At 39.2% G+C, this 16,482-nt stretch overlaps 1 protein-coding gene across 3 annotated transcripts in view; it reads left to right on the top strand.

Annotated features, from left to right (window-relative positions):
- RNF182 (ring finger protein 182) overlaps window positions 1-15,038 on the top strand; it is a 54,193-nt gene extending 39,155 nt beyond the window's left edge. Inside the window, exons 2-3 of one of the 3 annotated variants that reach the window (XM_015135563.3) lie at window positions 9,234-9,388; window positions 11,919-15,038. In XM_015135563.3, coding sequence (XP_014991049.1) covers window positions 12,130-12,873 — 744 coding nt within the window. In that variant the 5' untranslated portion in view covers window positions 9,234-9,388; window positions 11,919-12,129 and the 3' untranslated portion in view covers window positions 12,874-15,038. 3 annotated transcript variants of the gene reach the window in all.
- Window positions 15,039-16,482: the final 1,444 nt, after the last annotated feature.

Raw genomic sequence — 16,482 nt, 5'->3', positions numbered from 1 at the left:
GGCTTGAATTGGCAGCCTAGTTGGTCAAGTAGAAGAATATGAAAGTACAGAACGAAAATATAAAGGAATGGAAACCACAAAAGAAAATAGATCCAGGAAATATAACATGTGAGTAACAGGAGAGAGCCAGAAAGAGAAAAAGGAACAGATGGAGGAAAGGCAATAATTAAATAAATATAAGGAACAAATTTTTTGAGCTTAAAAATCTGCACTTGAGTCTGTAAATTCAAGTGGCCTATTAAGTTCCAGGTAAAATTTATGAAAAAAGACACTCTGGATTTATTGGAAAAGTTCTTGAACTATATATTAAGAATAAGAGGCAAAATCTTAGAAGCTTCTAGACAGAGCAGATTACTTACCATGAAGAAGTATCAGACTAGCAGCAGATTTCTCATCTGTGACACAGAAAACTAGAGATAGCAATTTCTGCAGGCCATGGAGATGTTACCAAAATACCAAGGGTTTGGTCTAGGCCCTACTTGCTCACCGCACAGAAAGCCAATCACGAGACAATGAGTATTGCCAAGGAAGAAGGCTTTAATTGGGTGCTGTGGCTGAGGAGATGGGAGATCCTTCTCAAATCCATCTCTCTGAAGACTAAAACCAGGGGTTTATATAGCAGGGAAGAAATGTAACAATGTGTAAGAAAACAGGAACTAGAGAGGGGCAAGGAAGCAATCATGATCAATGAGGGGCCCCTCATCTGGTGTGGTGATCTGGTGAGTTTCAATTCTTTGGTACTTTTTTTGAGAGGCATGAAAGTCCTCTCCTGAGGAAGGAGCTCAGATAAAACAAAAAAGTTTTAAGCTTTAAGATAAGAAAGGGCAATCTATGTTTATAAAAAAGATTAGTCTATAGGACTATTGGGTTGGTTTCAGAGAGAAAAAGACAGCAGCCCGAAAATCCCATACATTTCCCTGTCAGGAGGAAATTTGTTACTATGTAAGCATTCAGAAATATCACGTGTTTTCTGACAAAAATAATAATACAAAACAAAAAGTAACTGAACCAAAAGTTAACCAGAAACACATACCTTGAGGTGAAGGAAGATGACAGGAGGGAAATACTTAGAATTGAATCAAATAAATCAAGTGAGAAGGAAAGAATGAGTTAATACATGACAGCCTTTACATTAAATGTGAATGAACTTGGAAAATTCACAAATTTTTATAATTCATTAAATGTTTTAATGGGAAAATTGTCAGACTGAGTTAAAAACCAAAACCCAGGTCAGGCATGGTGGCTCATAACTGTAATCCCAGCACTTTGGGAGGCCAAGGTGGGTGGATTGCTTGAGTACAGGAGTTTGAGACCAGCCTGGACGACATGACAAAACCGTGTCTCTACTAAAAATACAAAAATTAGCTAAGCATGGTGGCGCACACCTGTAATCTCTACTTGGGAGGCTGAGGTGAGAAGATTGCTTGACCCTGGTGGGTGGAGGTTGCAGTGAGCTAAGATCATGCCACTGCACTCCATCCTGGGTGACAGATCAGGAACCTGTCCCCAGGTTGTCAAATATAAATGTCTAAATTTAACCTAGGAAGAAATGGAACATTTGAATAGGACAATAACCCTAAAAGAGATGGAAAAATTGTTAAAGATCTACTATTGCAAATGACAATGGAATCATATGAAATTACAGCTGAGTTTTATGTAACTTTTAAAGAACACATAATTTTATCAGTATTTAAACTGTTCCAGAAGATGAATAGCTCCTGTTTCACTTATAAAATAAGCATATATTTAATGTCACAACTTAACAGCACAAAAAAAATCTAGAGACCAATTTAATTTTGAGTACAGATGCAAAATTTCTAAATAAAATATTAGCGAATAGAACCCATGAATGTATTTGAGGACCCAACTGTGACCAGGTGGGGTTTATTCCAAGAATACAAAAGTCAAAATCTATCAGTGCAGTTTATTACGTGATCTATTTAAAGGTAGAAAATCATATGATCACATCAATAGATGCTGCAAAAGCATTTAACAAAATGTATAGATGCTAGTAATAAAAACTATTGGAACAGACAATGGAAAGAAACTCCATAGGCTGGCAAAACTTAAAAGTTCAATAACTATTGATGTTCAGGAGAAAGAATACTCATATTACTGGTCGAGTATGTGTTACAGCCTTTTTGGAAAGCAGTCTGGCAAAATAGATTACAAGTAGTATCTGTTTGATCCAGAAATTCTACTCCTTGTTCTCCTAAAGAAATAAAAGCACCCACATGTAGAGATATATATTATGAGGTTGTGTTCGGCATTACTGTTTGTGTTGGGGGAAAAAATTTAGACAAATAAATAGCCGCCAGGAGAGGAATGGTTGGATATATTCTAGTACATCCAAATGGTGAAATATCATGCAGCCATTATAAAAGTAATTTAGGGCTATCTCAGTTGAATGAGCTATTATTGAGTAGGAAAAGCAAGATACAGAAAACTTGGTATAATATACTACTAATAAAAAACAAAAAGATTGTGTTTATTTGTGTCCTTGCAATTATATGTAGATGGAGAAATACAGATGCTTTTCTACTTATGATGGGGTCACATCCCAATAAACTCTTTGGAAGTTGAAAATACTTAAGTTGGAAGAAAATGCATTTACTATACCTAACCTACCAAACATCATATCTTAGCCTAGCCTACCTTGAATGTGTTTAGCACACTTACATTGGTCTGTTGGGCAAAATCATCTATCACAAAGCTTATAATTGATACAGAAGGGGGTCAGGGAAGTGCTGGGTAGAGGAGGGCATGGTCCCTGGTTAGGGCTCCAACCTCAGACCTGTCACAGACCTAGAGAGGACAGGCCCTCCTGCCTTCACACCCAAATGTTCCATTTCCCAAGACCACCCTGGCCCACCACATCCCCATCCTGTACCTATAAAAACCCTGAGACACACAAGCGACTGGACGTTGAGAGGAGCACTGCGACACAAGAGCACACTGACAGACGCTGGCAGGCTGGCAGTCCATCAACCGGTAGAAGGACAAGAAGTTTGGCCGGGGCAGTTGGAGGAGAGCCCAGGCGCTGAGTTGCCCGACTCCAGGGGAAAACCCCTTCCCACTCCATCTCCCTTCTGGCTCCCCATCCATCTCCTGAGAACTTCCACTCAATAAAACCTTGCACTCATTCTCTAAGCCCACGTGTGATCCAATTCTTCTGGTACACCAAGGCAAGAAACCTCAGGATACAGAAAGCCCTCTTTCCGTGCGATAAAGCAGAGGGTCTAATTGAGCTGACTAACATAAGCCACCTACAGACGGCTAAACTAAAAGAGCACGTGGTAACACACACCCTGTGGGGCTTCAGGACCTGTAAACATTCAGCCTTACACACTGCTGTGGGGTCAGAGCCCCATAACCTACCTGTCTTCATGCTCCGCCTAGAAGTTTGAGCAGTGGGGCACTGAAGAAGCGAGCTACACCCCCATCACATGCCCTGTGAGAGGGATAAGGGAACTTTTCCCGTTTCATAATGAAGTGTTGAGTATCTCGTGTCATTTACTGAATACTGTAATAAACGTGAAAAACAATGGTTTTGTGGATACTCAAAATATGGTTTCTACTGAATGTGTATGGCTTTTGCATGAGTGTAAAGTAGAAAAATAGGAAGTTACGAACCATCTGTATGTAGAAGAAGACATACCAGGTAGTTAATATGGGTTCCTGGGGGAAGTGGAACAGGGAAGGGTGGTATTCTGGCTGATACTTGTGGAGGAGAAAAGAACCAAATAAAAAAGAATGCACACACACAAAGGCCACTAATAAATAAGCAACAATATGTCTGGTGACCTTTGTGTATTTATATATGTAAATGTGTGTTTATGTGTACATGTGCATGCGTGTGTGCACACATGTGCAAATGAAATCTTAGAGAATGCCTATTGCCTCTGAGTTGTTTTGTTGAATTATTTATTTATATAAATTTCTGTAATACTAAGTAGCAACCTAGATCTAAAACAACAATAAATTCTCAACGTCAAGTACAGCATGGTAACTGTATTAGGGCACTTTGGGTTGTAAGTAACAGAAATCCATCCAGAAAACTAGCATAAGCATAAAAAGGAATTTATTGGCTCACAGAAACCTTCATACATTAGTGACTTCAGAAACTCAGTTTAGGTCTCATCAGGTTTGTCTCTGTTTTTTTTTTTTTTTAATCTCTGCCTCTTGTTTTCCTTTACTGTCTTCATAATTTTGGCTTTGTTCTTCTTATTCTCCCTCTTGCTGCCATGGCAGTTCCTTGATACATCTTTTTCTGGTTCTGTGTCCCCTCCCCTGGTCCCTGTCCTGTCCTGTTTTTCCCTAGCTTCAAATAAAAAGAGTTCCAGGCAGGAGCTTTGAGAAGTCTGGTTTGGCTCACATGCCCATTAGACTAATCCTTGTGAATAGGGGAGTAGTGGAGTATGTGATCAGTCAGGCCTGGTCCCAAGTCCACACCTTTGGAGAGAAGGGAGGTACTATGATTAGCACAGCCCACCCACCATTTTGTAATTTGAGTAAGTAGGGAACACTTCGCCAAAGAAGTGGGGGCAGTTGGGAAGGGAGCAGTGTGATATAAAGGAGCAAAAAGATCCTAGGTAGATACAAACAACAGATGTCCACTGGAGGGACTTTGCTTTAAAATATAAGCCAAGTTTGCATCTTCACCATCAAGGGAATTAAGTAGCAGAGTAAGATGGATTTGAGTCTAATAATAAGTGGTAAACATTTAGGGCTGTGAAAACAATCATTTGCCCAATAGTCCAGGAGCTCAAGCTAATTTATGAGAATAATAGTAGGTAATTATTTGTATAGTCTTATCCCCAGATGACTTATAAAAGGATGAAAGACTGTGAAGTGTTAGTTAGGTATACCAGCTTCATATATTTGAAAATATATGTATTTTTCTAGGAAAAGAAAACTTTGTATTTATTTTTAAGGCAATTTTAGCATACCAGATTTTTTACTCAGTGTCTGGTGAGACATACTTTAGCCCTTGTTCTCACCAAGGCATGCACAGATATGTCCGTCCTGGAGATTCCATCCACTTTCCCTCTTTTCTTAATATATAATAATTTACATATTTATGGGGTACATGTGAGTGTTTGTAACATACAAAGAATGTATAGTGGTCAAGTCAGGGTAATTGGGTTATTCATCACCTTAACTGTTTATTATTTTTATATGTTGGTATTTCAAGCTTTCTGGTTACTTTGAAATATACACATTATTGTTGCTAAGTATAGTCACCCTAGTATGCTATCAAATATTAGAACTTATTACTTCTATCTACTTGTATGTTTGTACCCATTAACCAACCTCTCTTCTTTCTCCCTCCCCTACCTCATCCTGAGATAAAGTTGTTTAGCTCCCATATGAGTGAGAACATGAGGTATTTGTCTTTCTGTGCCTGGCTTATTGCACTTAACATAATCACTTCTGGTTCCATTCATGTTGCTGCAAATGACAGGATTTCATTCTTTGTTATTGCCAAATAGTAGTTCACTTTTTTAATCTATTCCTCTGTTGATGGGCATATAGCTTGATTCCATATCTTTGCTATTGTGGATAGTCCTGCAATAAAAATGGTAGTGCATATATCCCTTTGATATATTGATTTCTTTTTCTTTGGGTAGATACCCAGTAGAGGAATTGCTGGGTTGTAAGGTATTTCTATTTTTAGTTTTTTGAGAAATGTTCATACTGTTTTCCATAGTGGTTGTACTAATTTATATTCTTACCAGCAGTATTGATTCGTAGTAATTCATGAAAATTAAGATGATAGATAAGTGACATTTCAATTTTGTGAAAAAGAATTAATGAACTTACGTACAGATCATATGGAAAAAGTAAGTTGATCCAAAATATGCATCTATACATTTTGAATGTAGAAAAATCTGTATCTATAAAAATAGCCAAAAAAGTCATAGATTCCCTTTCTTTCCTTTTTCCTTTTGTTTTTCCTTTCCTTTTTTTATGGTGAAAGATAACACTAGTACAGAAAATGGTACTGTGTAATGGAGTAGCACAAAATGAACCCTTGTAAGTACCACCCCAGTCAAGAAGAGCGCATTGTCAGCCACTCTGTAGCCTGCACTGAGTCTGCTTGGACATTGTCCTTTCTTCCCTTCAAGGCATTGGCTGTCCTGATAATATGGTTTGGCTCTGTGTCCCCACCCAAGTCTCATCTTGAATTGTAATTCCCATGTCAAGGGTGGAGCCAGGTGGAGATAATTGAATTATGGGGGCAGTTTCCCCAATACTGTTCTCATGATAGTAAGTTCTCATGAAATCTGATGGTTTTATAAAGGGTTTCTCATTTAACTTGGCATTCATTCTCTCTTGCCTGTTGCCACGTAAGACGTGACTTTGCTCCTTTTTCGCCTTCTGTCATGATTGTGAGGCCTCCCCAGCCATGTGAAACTGTGAGTCCATTAACCCTCTTTTTCTGTATAAATGGCTCAGTCTTGGGTATATCTTTATTAGCATAAGAATGAGCTAATACAGTAAATGAGTACCAGGAGTGGGGTACTGCTATAAGGATACCTGAAAATGTGGAAGCAACTTTGGAACTGGGTAACAGACAGAGATTGAAACAGTTTGGAAGGCTCAGAAGAAGACAGGAAAATGTGGGCAAGTTTGGAACTTCCTAGAGTCTTGGAGGGCTCAGAAGGCAGGAAGATGCAGGGAAGTTTGGAACTTCCTAGAGACTTTGAATGCCTTTGACCAAAATGCTGATAGTGATATGGACAATAAGGTATAGGCTGAGGTTGTCTCAGATGGAGATGAGAAACTTGTTGACAACTGGAATAAAGGTAACTCTTGCTATGTTTTAGCAAAGAGATTGGTGGCATTTTGCCCCTGCCCTAGAGATCTGTGGAACTTTGAACTTGAGAGAGATGATTTAGGGTATCTGGTGGAAGAAATTTCTAAGCAGCAAAGCATTCAAGAGGTGATTTGGGTGCTATTAAAAGCATTCAGTTTTATGTATTCACGAAGATATGGTTTGGAATTGGAATTTATGTTTAAAAGGGAAGCAAAGTGGCCGGGTGCAGTGGCTCATGCCTGTAATCCCAGCACTTTGGGAGGCCGAGGCGGGCAGATCATGAGGTCAGGAGATTGAGACCATCCTGGCTAACATGGTGAAACCCCGTCTCTACTAAAAATACAAAAAAAAAAAAAAAATTAGCTGGGCGTGGTGGCACGTACCTGTAGTCCCAGCTACTCAGGAGGCTGAGGCAGGAGAATGGCATGAACCCAGGAGGCGGAGCTTGCAGTGAGCTGAGATTGCACCACTGCACTCCAGCCTGGGCAGCAGAGCAAGACTCTGTTTCAAAAAAAAGGGAAGCAGAGTATAAAAGTTCAGAAAATTTGCAGCCTGACGATGCAATAGAAAAGAAAAACCCATTTTCTGAGGAGAAATTCAAGCTGGCTGCAGAAATTTGCATAAGTAATAAGGAGCCAAATGTGAATTGCCAAGACAATGGGAAAAATGTCTCTGCATGTCAGAGGTCTTCATGGCAGCCCCTCCCATCACAGACCCAGAGTTCTAAGAGAAAAAATGGTTTTGTCAGCTGGACCTAGGGCCTCACTGCTTTGTGCAGTCTCGGGACTTGGTGGCCTATATCCTAGCCATGGCTAAAAGGGGTCAGTGTACAGCTCAGCCCATGAGTTCAGAGGGTGCAAGCCCCAAACCTTGGCAGCTTCCATGTGGTGTTGAGTCTCTGGGTGCACAGAAGTCAAGAATTGAGGTTTGGGAACCTAAATTTCAGAGGGTGTATGGAAATGCCTGGACGTCCAGGCAGAAGTTTGCTGCAGGGGTGGGGCCCTCATGGAGAACCTCTGCTAGGGCAGTGTGGAAGGAAATGTGGGGTTGGAGCCCCCACACCGAGTCCCCACTGGGGCACTGCCTAGTGGAGCTGTGAGAAGAGGGCCACCGTCCTCCAGACCCCAGAGCAATAGATCCACAGATAGTTTGCACCATGCATTTGGAAAAGCTGCAGACATTCAATGCCAGCCTGTGAAAGCAGCCAGGAAGGAGGCTGTACCCTACAGAGCCACACGGGCAGAGCTGTCCAAGACCTTGGGAACCCAACTCTTGCATTAGCATGACCTGGATGTGAGACATGGAGTCAAAGATTTGGCTGCCCTGTTGGATTTTGGACTTGCATGGGGCCTGCAGCCCCTTTGTTTTGGCCAATTTCTCCCATTTGGAATGGGTGTATTTATCTAATGTCTGTACCCCCATTATATTTTGGAAGTAACTAACTTGCTTTTGATTTTACAGGCTCATAGGTGCATGGGACTTGCCTTGTCTCAGATGAGACTTTGGACTGTAGACTTTTGAGTTAATGCTGAAATGAGTTAAGACACTGGGGGACTGTTGGGAAGGCATGATTGGTTTTGAAATGTGAGGACATGAGATTTGGGAGGGGCTAGAGGTAGAATAATATGATTTGGCTCTGTGTCCCCACCCAAATCTGACCTTAAATTGTAATAATCCCCACATGTCAAGGGCAGAGTCAGGTGGAGATAATTGAATCATGGAGGCAGTTTCCTCTATACTGTTCTCATGATAGTGAATTCTCACGAGATCTGATGGTTTTATAAGGGGTTTCCCATTTTGCTTGGCATTCATTCTGTCTTGCCTGACGCCATGTAAGATATGCCTTTGCTCCTCCTTCACTTTCTGCCTTGATTGTGAGGACTCCCCAGCCTCCTCCACAATGTGGAACTGTGAGTCCATGAAACCTCTTTTTCTATATAAATTACTCAGTCTTGGGTATGTCTTTATTAGCAGCATGAGAATGGACTAATAAACCTGACATGTAGTCTAATCACCTCCAGACTTTTCATAATAACTCTACTACCTAAGCTTGCACCCCTAAATGCTACAGCTTGATTTTGTGTGTTCGTGAACTTTATATAAATGGACTCATGTAGTATTACTCTTTTTGAATCTGGCTTTCACTGAACATCATGATTGTTGTCCACAGCCTTTGACAGAAGTGAAGACAGGGTGGAGATGGGATGGAATGGCTGTATTTTAGAGGCCCAAAGAACAACTCTGACTAATTATAACCCTAGAAAGGTTTAGATTTTTGGTTATTATTCAAGTTCTTTGAGGGATCTTAAAATCATAATGACATAGATGAAACTTTTTTTTTTTTTTTACTCTAGCAGTTGGTAGCCTGGCTTTTCAAGAGGAACAATCACCATGCTGTTTTCTGCCGTTCCAGGAAGAAATACTTGTGTTGGCTGCATTTCCAGGGATGCTGCCAGAGCTCAAGGCTGTCACCTGGTCTTGCCCAGAAGAGCCATTCTTAGAGGCAGGACTTGATGAAGGCTTTCCTGCTGGTGGAATAGGTTTGCTAGAGCTGGCCTTGGAATTAGAGTAGGTATATTTTTTATTGGATATTTGAATATTGAGTATTTTCTTTGCATGTTACCAAGAAGTCCCTTATATAAATTTTTATAAATATGAACATTATAATCACATAACACTCTATCTTAACATATTCAGTAATCTGAAAGAGTATTTCTATGACAAAACAAAGCTTTGTTTCAAATAATAGCTCAATATTGTCAAGGAAATAATTTAGGTTCACACAATTATCAGATAGAAATTGTGGCTGGCTCAACATAAAGTGTTATTGCTACTCTTCTAATGGTTGGAAGCTTGGTACCGAAAGGAGGAATGTGACCCGCTGACTGTCAAGTGCTGATGTTCTAATGTGTTCTCACGTATTCATAAACACTTATGTGTCTACTCTAGCTTTCTGTGCCTCTAGATGTAATTTTGCCTAGTTATCCTCACTGGATGTTTTGCTCTTTTTTTCTGATGTCTTTATGCATATGTTTACATACTTTCTTTTCCTTTTTCCACATGACTTCACATACCTCAGTCCTTTCTATGGCAGTGGGGACAGATAATGCTGCTAATCCTACTGGGACCGTCAGCTTCCTAACCTCTGGATTCAGGAGAGCGTTATGTCTGGGTGGGCATGTAGCTCCAAAGAACAAATTACATGTTCCATTTGGGTGGGCTGAAGTCTGTGTGTGGCTAACGGGGGTACTGTTGTAAGAGCCCTGTGTTCAGCAGGGAATGAATGGGAGCTTTTTAGGTGGCAGATCACCAGTGAACTGCCCAGGGCTAGGGGCTGTCCCATGAAGTGAGCTAGGACTGTGTGTGTTGACCAGGATAGAACTCCTTCTTGTTCTTTGGCTATCATCCTGAAGATGTTCATCCCATAGGAGGAAAAATGCCAGCCTTGTGGAACTGTGAGCAGGACATAGTCATGTTTTGCAGGGACATGGACCTGCATATCCTGAATGGGATCAGCATCAGGAATGAGGAAAATTAGGGCACATGGAAGGAAAGGAGAGAGAAGACTTGATGTTTGTGTCTGTATATCTTTTTTGTGTGTTACGCTGGATGCATAGAGATTGGGTCATGGTAGCAGTTTTGAAATACAGGCATACATATACTATATTTTAAAAAATCCTACCAACATTTTTGGTTACCAGAGATTCTATAGATTGATGTCTTTTTGCCACCAAGTATACATCTTGCCACTGCTGTCCATTACACATTCTTGTAGAATAGGAAGTCGATTAAAAATTAAAGTCGTAAAATGAAGACAATATGTATTAATAAGTCAACTATTCATGATTTTTAAAATTATCCAGATTCAGCTACCCACTGCCTTTCTCTGTTAGTGCAGTATGATCCATAGCAAATTTAAATGTCTAGCAGTTACTCTCTGCCCTCAGAGCTGTTATGACAGCTTTTTGCTATTATTGCTTGGAGATGTGCTCAGAAAATCAAATACATTTTGATATTTTTCTAAGCCAAACATAATTTAAGGTGAATCAACTACCAAAAATACCACATATATTAAAGCTAGTTAAAAATAATTTGGAGATTTTCTATTAACACTGCTTCCTTCCATTAGTACTGAAAATTGAAAACTGACTGTGCATATGAAATTAACCTTCAGCCATTTGTCCAAAGCCAGTAATAACCAGTAATAGCAATAGTAATAGTAAGGACTGTAGATTGTATTACACTTTCCTTTTACTAAAGAGTTTGTGTGAAATAAAGTAGATGAGTAAGTGAATGTTGAGTATTTATTGATAGCCATGCACAAGTGATTTCTTCATGTCTAGAGACATAGCTATGCATGTTTTATCTGTATTTAGTTCTCTTTCTTGGGACTTAGACTTGACTTGTTTATAGTGCTTATATTGGGTGTTACATGCCTCATTCTTCCTTTAGTGAATGTATATGCACAGCTGTGGTTTTCAAGACTGGCATTGAAACAAAAAAAATGGAAATGGAATAGTCAAACAATAAAGGCTTTTATATAACAGATTTCTTTACACTGAGAAGGTAAGAACAGTCTGCTCTACTTAAATATGCTCTTATCTCTATCAAAGCACTCTCTGAAAACACATTTTTAACATTTGTCCTTAATATTCCCTTTTGTGTATTCATGAGCACTATTGATGGTATTTAGACACCTGGTATTTACACCAGCAATACTCGAATTAGTCTTCTGTTTCCGATACATGTCCCATTCTGTTTTCAGAGGCCAGAATTTGTTACAAGTTTCAGAGTGAAAATCTCTTGTATCTAGACTAAAGTATGTTCTAGAGCACATAGCTAGCTCTACACTGTCCTTTACACCCATTAGGATTCTTAACTCTTTCTTCACTATCATGCTTGTTGACTGAAACAGCTAAGCATGGAGATAACACTTTCCTGTTCTGATGACAGAAGTATGTGAAAAGATGAAGGGGATTTAACCTTCTAAGTTTATTGCTTCTAATCCTTGAAGCTCAGAAAATTCCATAAAGCACTTTTCAGAAACACCTTTTCAATGAACTGTTCATTATATTAGAATCTCTCTTCTTCTTTACAGATTCTTCATGTGGCCTTTATAAATATGCATTTGAGACAGAGTTATATGCAGAAGTTGAAAATGCCTGGAAGACTTCTGGTTTCTTTCACTACTTGTCCTGCCTTTTTGTGTTGCTGCCAGATTTGGATGATATGATATTCAGAGGGGCACCTTAATCAAAGCCATTCTTCAACAAGACCCACCTGGCAGAAGATTGCACACATAATTCAAGATGGCTAGTCAACCTCCCGAAGACCCTGCGGAGTCTCAGGCCTCTGATGAGCTCGAGTGCAAAATCTGTTATAATCGATACAATCTGAAACAGAGGAAACCCAAAGTGCTGGAGTGTTGTCATAGGGTTTGTGCCAAATGCCTCTACAAAATCATAGACTTTGGGGACTCCCCACAAGGTGTCATTGTCTGTCCTTTCTGCAGGTTTGAGACGTGCCTGCCAGATGATGAAGTTAGTAGCCTGCCCGATGACAACAACATCCTTGTTAACTTGACTTGTGGAGGCAAAGGGAAGAAGTGCCTGCCAGAGAACCCCACTGAGCTGCTGCTCACCCCCAAGAGGCTGGCCTCTCTGGTCAGTCCTTCTCACACCTCCTCCAACTGCCTGGTCATAACCATCATGGAGGTGCAGAGAGAGAGCTCCCCGTCCCTGAGCTCCACTCCTGTGGTGGAATTTTATAGGCCTGCGAGTTTTGACTCTGTCACCACTGTGTCACACAACTGGACTGTGTGGAACTGCACGTCCCTGCTGTTTCAGACATCCATCCGGGTGTTAGTGTGGTTGCTAGGTTTGCTCTACTTCAGCTCCTTACCCTTAGGAATCTACTTATTGGTGTCTAAGAAAGTCACCCTTGGGGTCGTCTTTGTCAGCTTGGTCCCTTCGAGCCTTGTTATTCTTATGGTGTATGGTTTTTGCCAGTGTGTTTGTCATGAATTTCTAGACTGTATGGCACCTCCTTCTTGACTGATATGCAAAATAAGAAATTGGACACACATTGCCATGTTTGAGTGTGAAGTTAGATACTTTATAATTTATTTCCTTTTATGTTCTTTATGATTAGTGTCCATGACATTAACAAAGCCCTTGGTCATGTATTGACTTGATTGGTTTTCCTGTAGGTCGGAAGTAAAAATGTTCATTTCTACTTAGGGGTTAGCACAATTGTATAAGCTCACCCTTCATGGAGCACTGACAGCAATGAGTCTTCCCAGAGAAAGGGCAGGGTTTCACTCAGTACAGCCAGACAGACGGTAGTGGTGTGGTATGTTATGCTGTGGGGAGATTTAGGAATGAATGGATCCTTCCTTTCGTATTCATGGATATTCTGTGATGGCGGTTGGACACAAGAGGAAAGTTGCTCTGAGACACATCCATTTACAAAGTGTGTACTCCCTCCCCTCCCCATATTCCTGGTATTGGAACACCCTGGAATTGTCTTCAGGTGTTTTCTGTCTCAAGTCACTCTCTATAGTCAGCATTCCCATTGAGATACCTGTTCCCTCTGCACATTCTCCCTTGCCAAGAGGAAACTCAGTTCCATTCCCTTGGGTGGTTTCAACTGAATACCTGTTTTGCCATATTACTAAAGAGAATGAAAAGCACTGAGGAATTTGCATCACAGTCAACTTCATGGCAGAATGTGGCCATTTGTCCTAGAGACACACTCTTTCCTCCATGTCTATTTTCCTCTCTCCTCAGTCTTCTCTGAGAAGAATGGAGGAGAATGAACTTCTCATAGAGTGGTTACTATTCATGAAAACCTTCATTTGACTCTTTCCTTATAACATCTTAGTTTTGGTTTTTTTAAACCACATTGCCCAATCAGCCTCACCCCTTGTCCTGAAAAGGTTACGTTTAAATTAGTTGCTATAAATTCATAAAGACTTTTTCCCCCATTGTATTTTTGGTTCTATTAGGATTTACTTTACTGAATCTTACAACAATTAGAGGTGAACTGTGGCAATGAAAATCAGAAACAGTTAATGAGATGCTTCAGTTTACAGTTTGAAGTGCTAAGAACCTAAGTATTTTGCTGTACAGTACTGAGTTGTACCAAAATATGATGGTTTAGGTTTATGTGCAAGACTTTATGTTGTAGTCTAGACAAAGGGGTGGGCAAGAGACATGCAAAGCTGATGCCCTACTTGAAAAGACCCTTCAAGGAAGTAAATGGCAGGGACAGAGTGGAGCTTAACATGTTGCTATTCCTGTTGTCTTTGAGTTGGTTTTGAAATGAATTCAAGTTCTTACACAATTTATTTTGAATACAAGCATAACCTAGGTGATTTGAGTTAATCAACTTATTTTCATGATGTAGGAAAAGTTGAATGTATATATTTCTGAGAAGAACTTGTTTAGCAGATTACAAGTTGGCAGAATAGAATAGAATGTTCACAGAAACTAGGCAAAAATTTGAAAAAGCATTCTAGTCTCTAAAACCCATTACTAATTATTAACATTAAAATATTTGTAGCTTAGAAAGGGGGCATTACTAAGACGACTTTAACTTGTTCGTGATGAAATCTTTGTTGTGTGATGCAGGTACAGTGCACCCATTCCAACTGGAATAGCAGTTTGATTTTTATTGTAAAACTAAACTTTGGGAATATGTATGCCCAAAGTTAAGTAGGATGAGAAAAGTATACATGGGATATGGTCCAATGAATAAAAGCCCCAAGATACAGCTAAATACATTTATGATTTCATAAAATCTAGTTTAGATAGCATTGTGATGCAATTTCCAGAAATCCATTTGTGTTTAGAGTAAATATCATGTTTAGAAGATGTTTTGTGGTTTGGATTTATATGTTTATAAGGTTTTTTAAAAAAATGTTCGTTTTTTCTGAATTGTAACATTGAGTAAATTGATGAGTTATATAATGAGATTTCTAGAAAGCTCTGGACATGGGTACTGTGTGTTTTGCTTATCTGTATAATGTCTACAGTGATAAATTTGTGTCTCCATGTATTGTGGCAGTCTTTTTTCTAGTTAATTTGGCTTTAAAGAGCAATCTTTGTATGACACCAGAAAACTCTTCATGCTGTTGAATGAAAAAAAGATAATGCTTTAATATTTTATTCACTGTGATACTGTTTTGTTTGTCTATTAAATTGTTATTATTTCCAAATTTAGAAGTTTGATTTCTCTGACTTACGGTTAAAATTCAGTTATGACTTTGCACCTCTGTTAGTTTTAGATAATGGCAAACATGAACTTTCAGAAACGTTGGTTCAGCTAATGTCTTTATCATGCCCATGAAGACTTCAGAACTTTCCAACAACGGGGACCTAACCCATCACACTTCTAAAAGGCCTTCATAGTTTGTTTTGTTTTGTTTTTGTTTTTGTTTGTTTTGTTTTTAGCAGGGGAGAGGAATTAGGGGAGATGAAATAAAAATACCATCTTTATAAATAAATTCTTCGGTTTTAGTTTGTTTGATTTCATTTCCAGGTTTTTGTCTAACTGCTCAACAAAATAGAATCCAATTTAGTTGGGAAATCACTTACCTTGTATGGTCTGGGAAAAATTAAAAAATTACATGGTATCTAAATTTGACCATTGTTAGGCAAAGTAGAAATAATTTGGGAATATGCAACAGTTCTATGCTTATGATAATCAGTGAATTGGCACCATATGTTAATCAAGAATAATGGCTTCATTCACTTCTGAAATGTTTATGTAAATGAGCAAAGAATCAGCTTAAAGAAAGCAGTTACCTGTATTGGTCATAACTTATGGAGTGAATTCATGCATATCTCCCGGGAGACCTGAGAATGATGTGTGTTTTCCAGATTGTAAACAGATACTAGGCTTCAAAGACACCTTGAAGAAATTTCTTAATATGTCAACCAAGTAGTCCCAAAGCCAAATGAATCCTGGTATTGATAGGCGAACTGATATAGCCATTGTAAGTATGAGCTCTGCAGTAGCTCATATTTATAGTTCATGGGATACAGATGAGCTGCAATTGAGTTAACTTGAGAGTATAATGCAAGCAAACTATGATTTTATGTGTTTCTGCATTTTTTGACACTTGCTCTTTTTGTCTACTCTTCTTGGTAAAAAATACCTCCACTTGCTTTGATTCCTTGGAAATGCCACAGAAACACCACATATTATTCCAGAGCTTTACTCAAAACCTGTGAGAGTCTTGGTGAGGTCCCTGAGAGAGTTTAGCCATTTGCTCTCCAAGTTAGAGTTTTGGGTGCTTTCTACATCTTTGTCCTTTTATTAAATTATTCTCTCTACTTCAGTACCCTTCATGAATTTTTACTCCTTTGTGAGGAGCTATAGGCTTAGTATTGGGTCTTTCCTTACACGTTTACTTTTGTGTAAAAGAGATTTAAAAAATGTGAATAAATGTTGAAATTTGAGTAAATTCCAAATGAGTCCTGGAGGTAAAACAGATTCAGCCCAGTTCCTGATATCATTTCATACTGTGGTAGACTCCAAATCTGCATATACTCAGTGTACATTTATGGTTCTGACATGAAGGTGCTTTAAGCTTATAAATAAAAGAATCAAAAATTAAATTACATCCTGAGTACTGTGTATACTAAGTACGGATCTGT

Source organism: Macaca mulatta, chromosome 4, assembly GCF_049350105.2.
Source record: "Macaca mulatta isolate MMU2019108-1 chromosome 4, T2T-MMU8v2.0, whole genome shotgun sequence".
Classification (NCBI taxonomy): domain Eukaryota; kingdom Metazoa; phylum Chordata; class Mammalia; order Primates; family Cercopithecidae; genus Macaca; species Macaca mulatta.
Note: the sequence above shows the minus strand (reverse complement) of the source record. Positions and strands in the feature narration are given on the sequence as shown.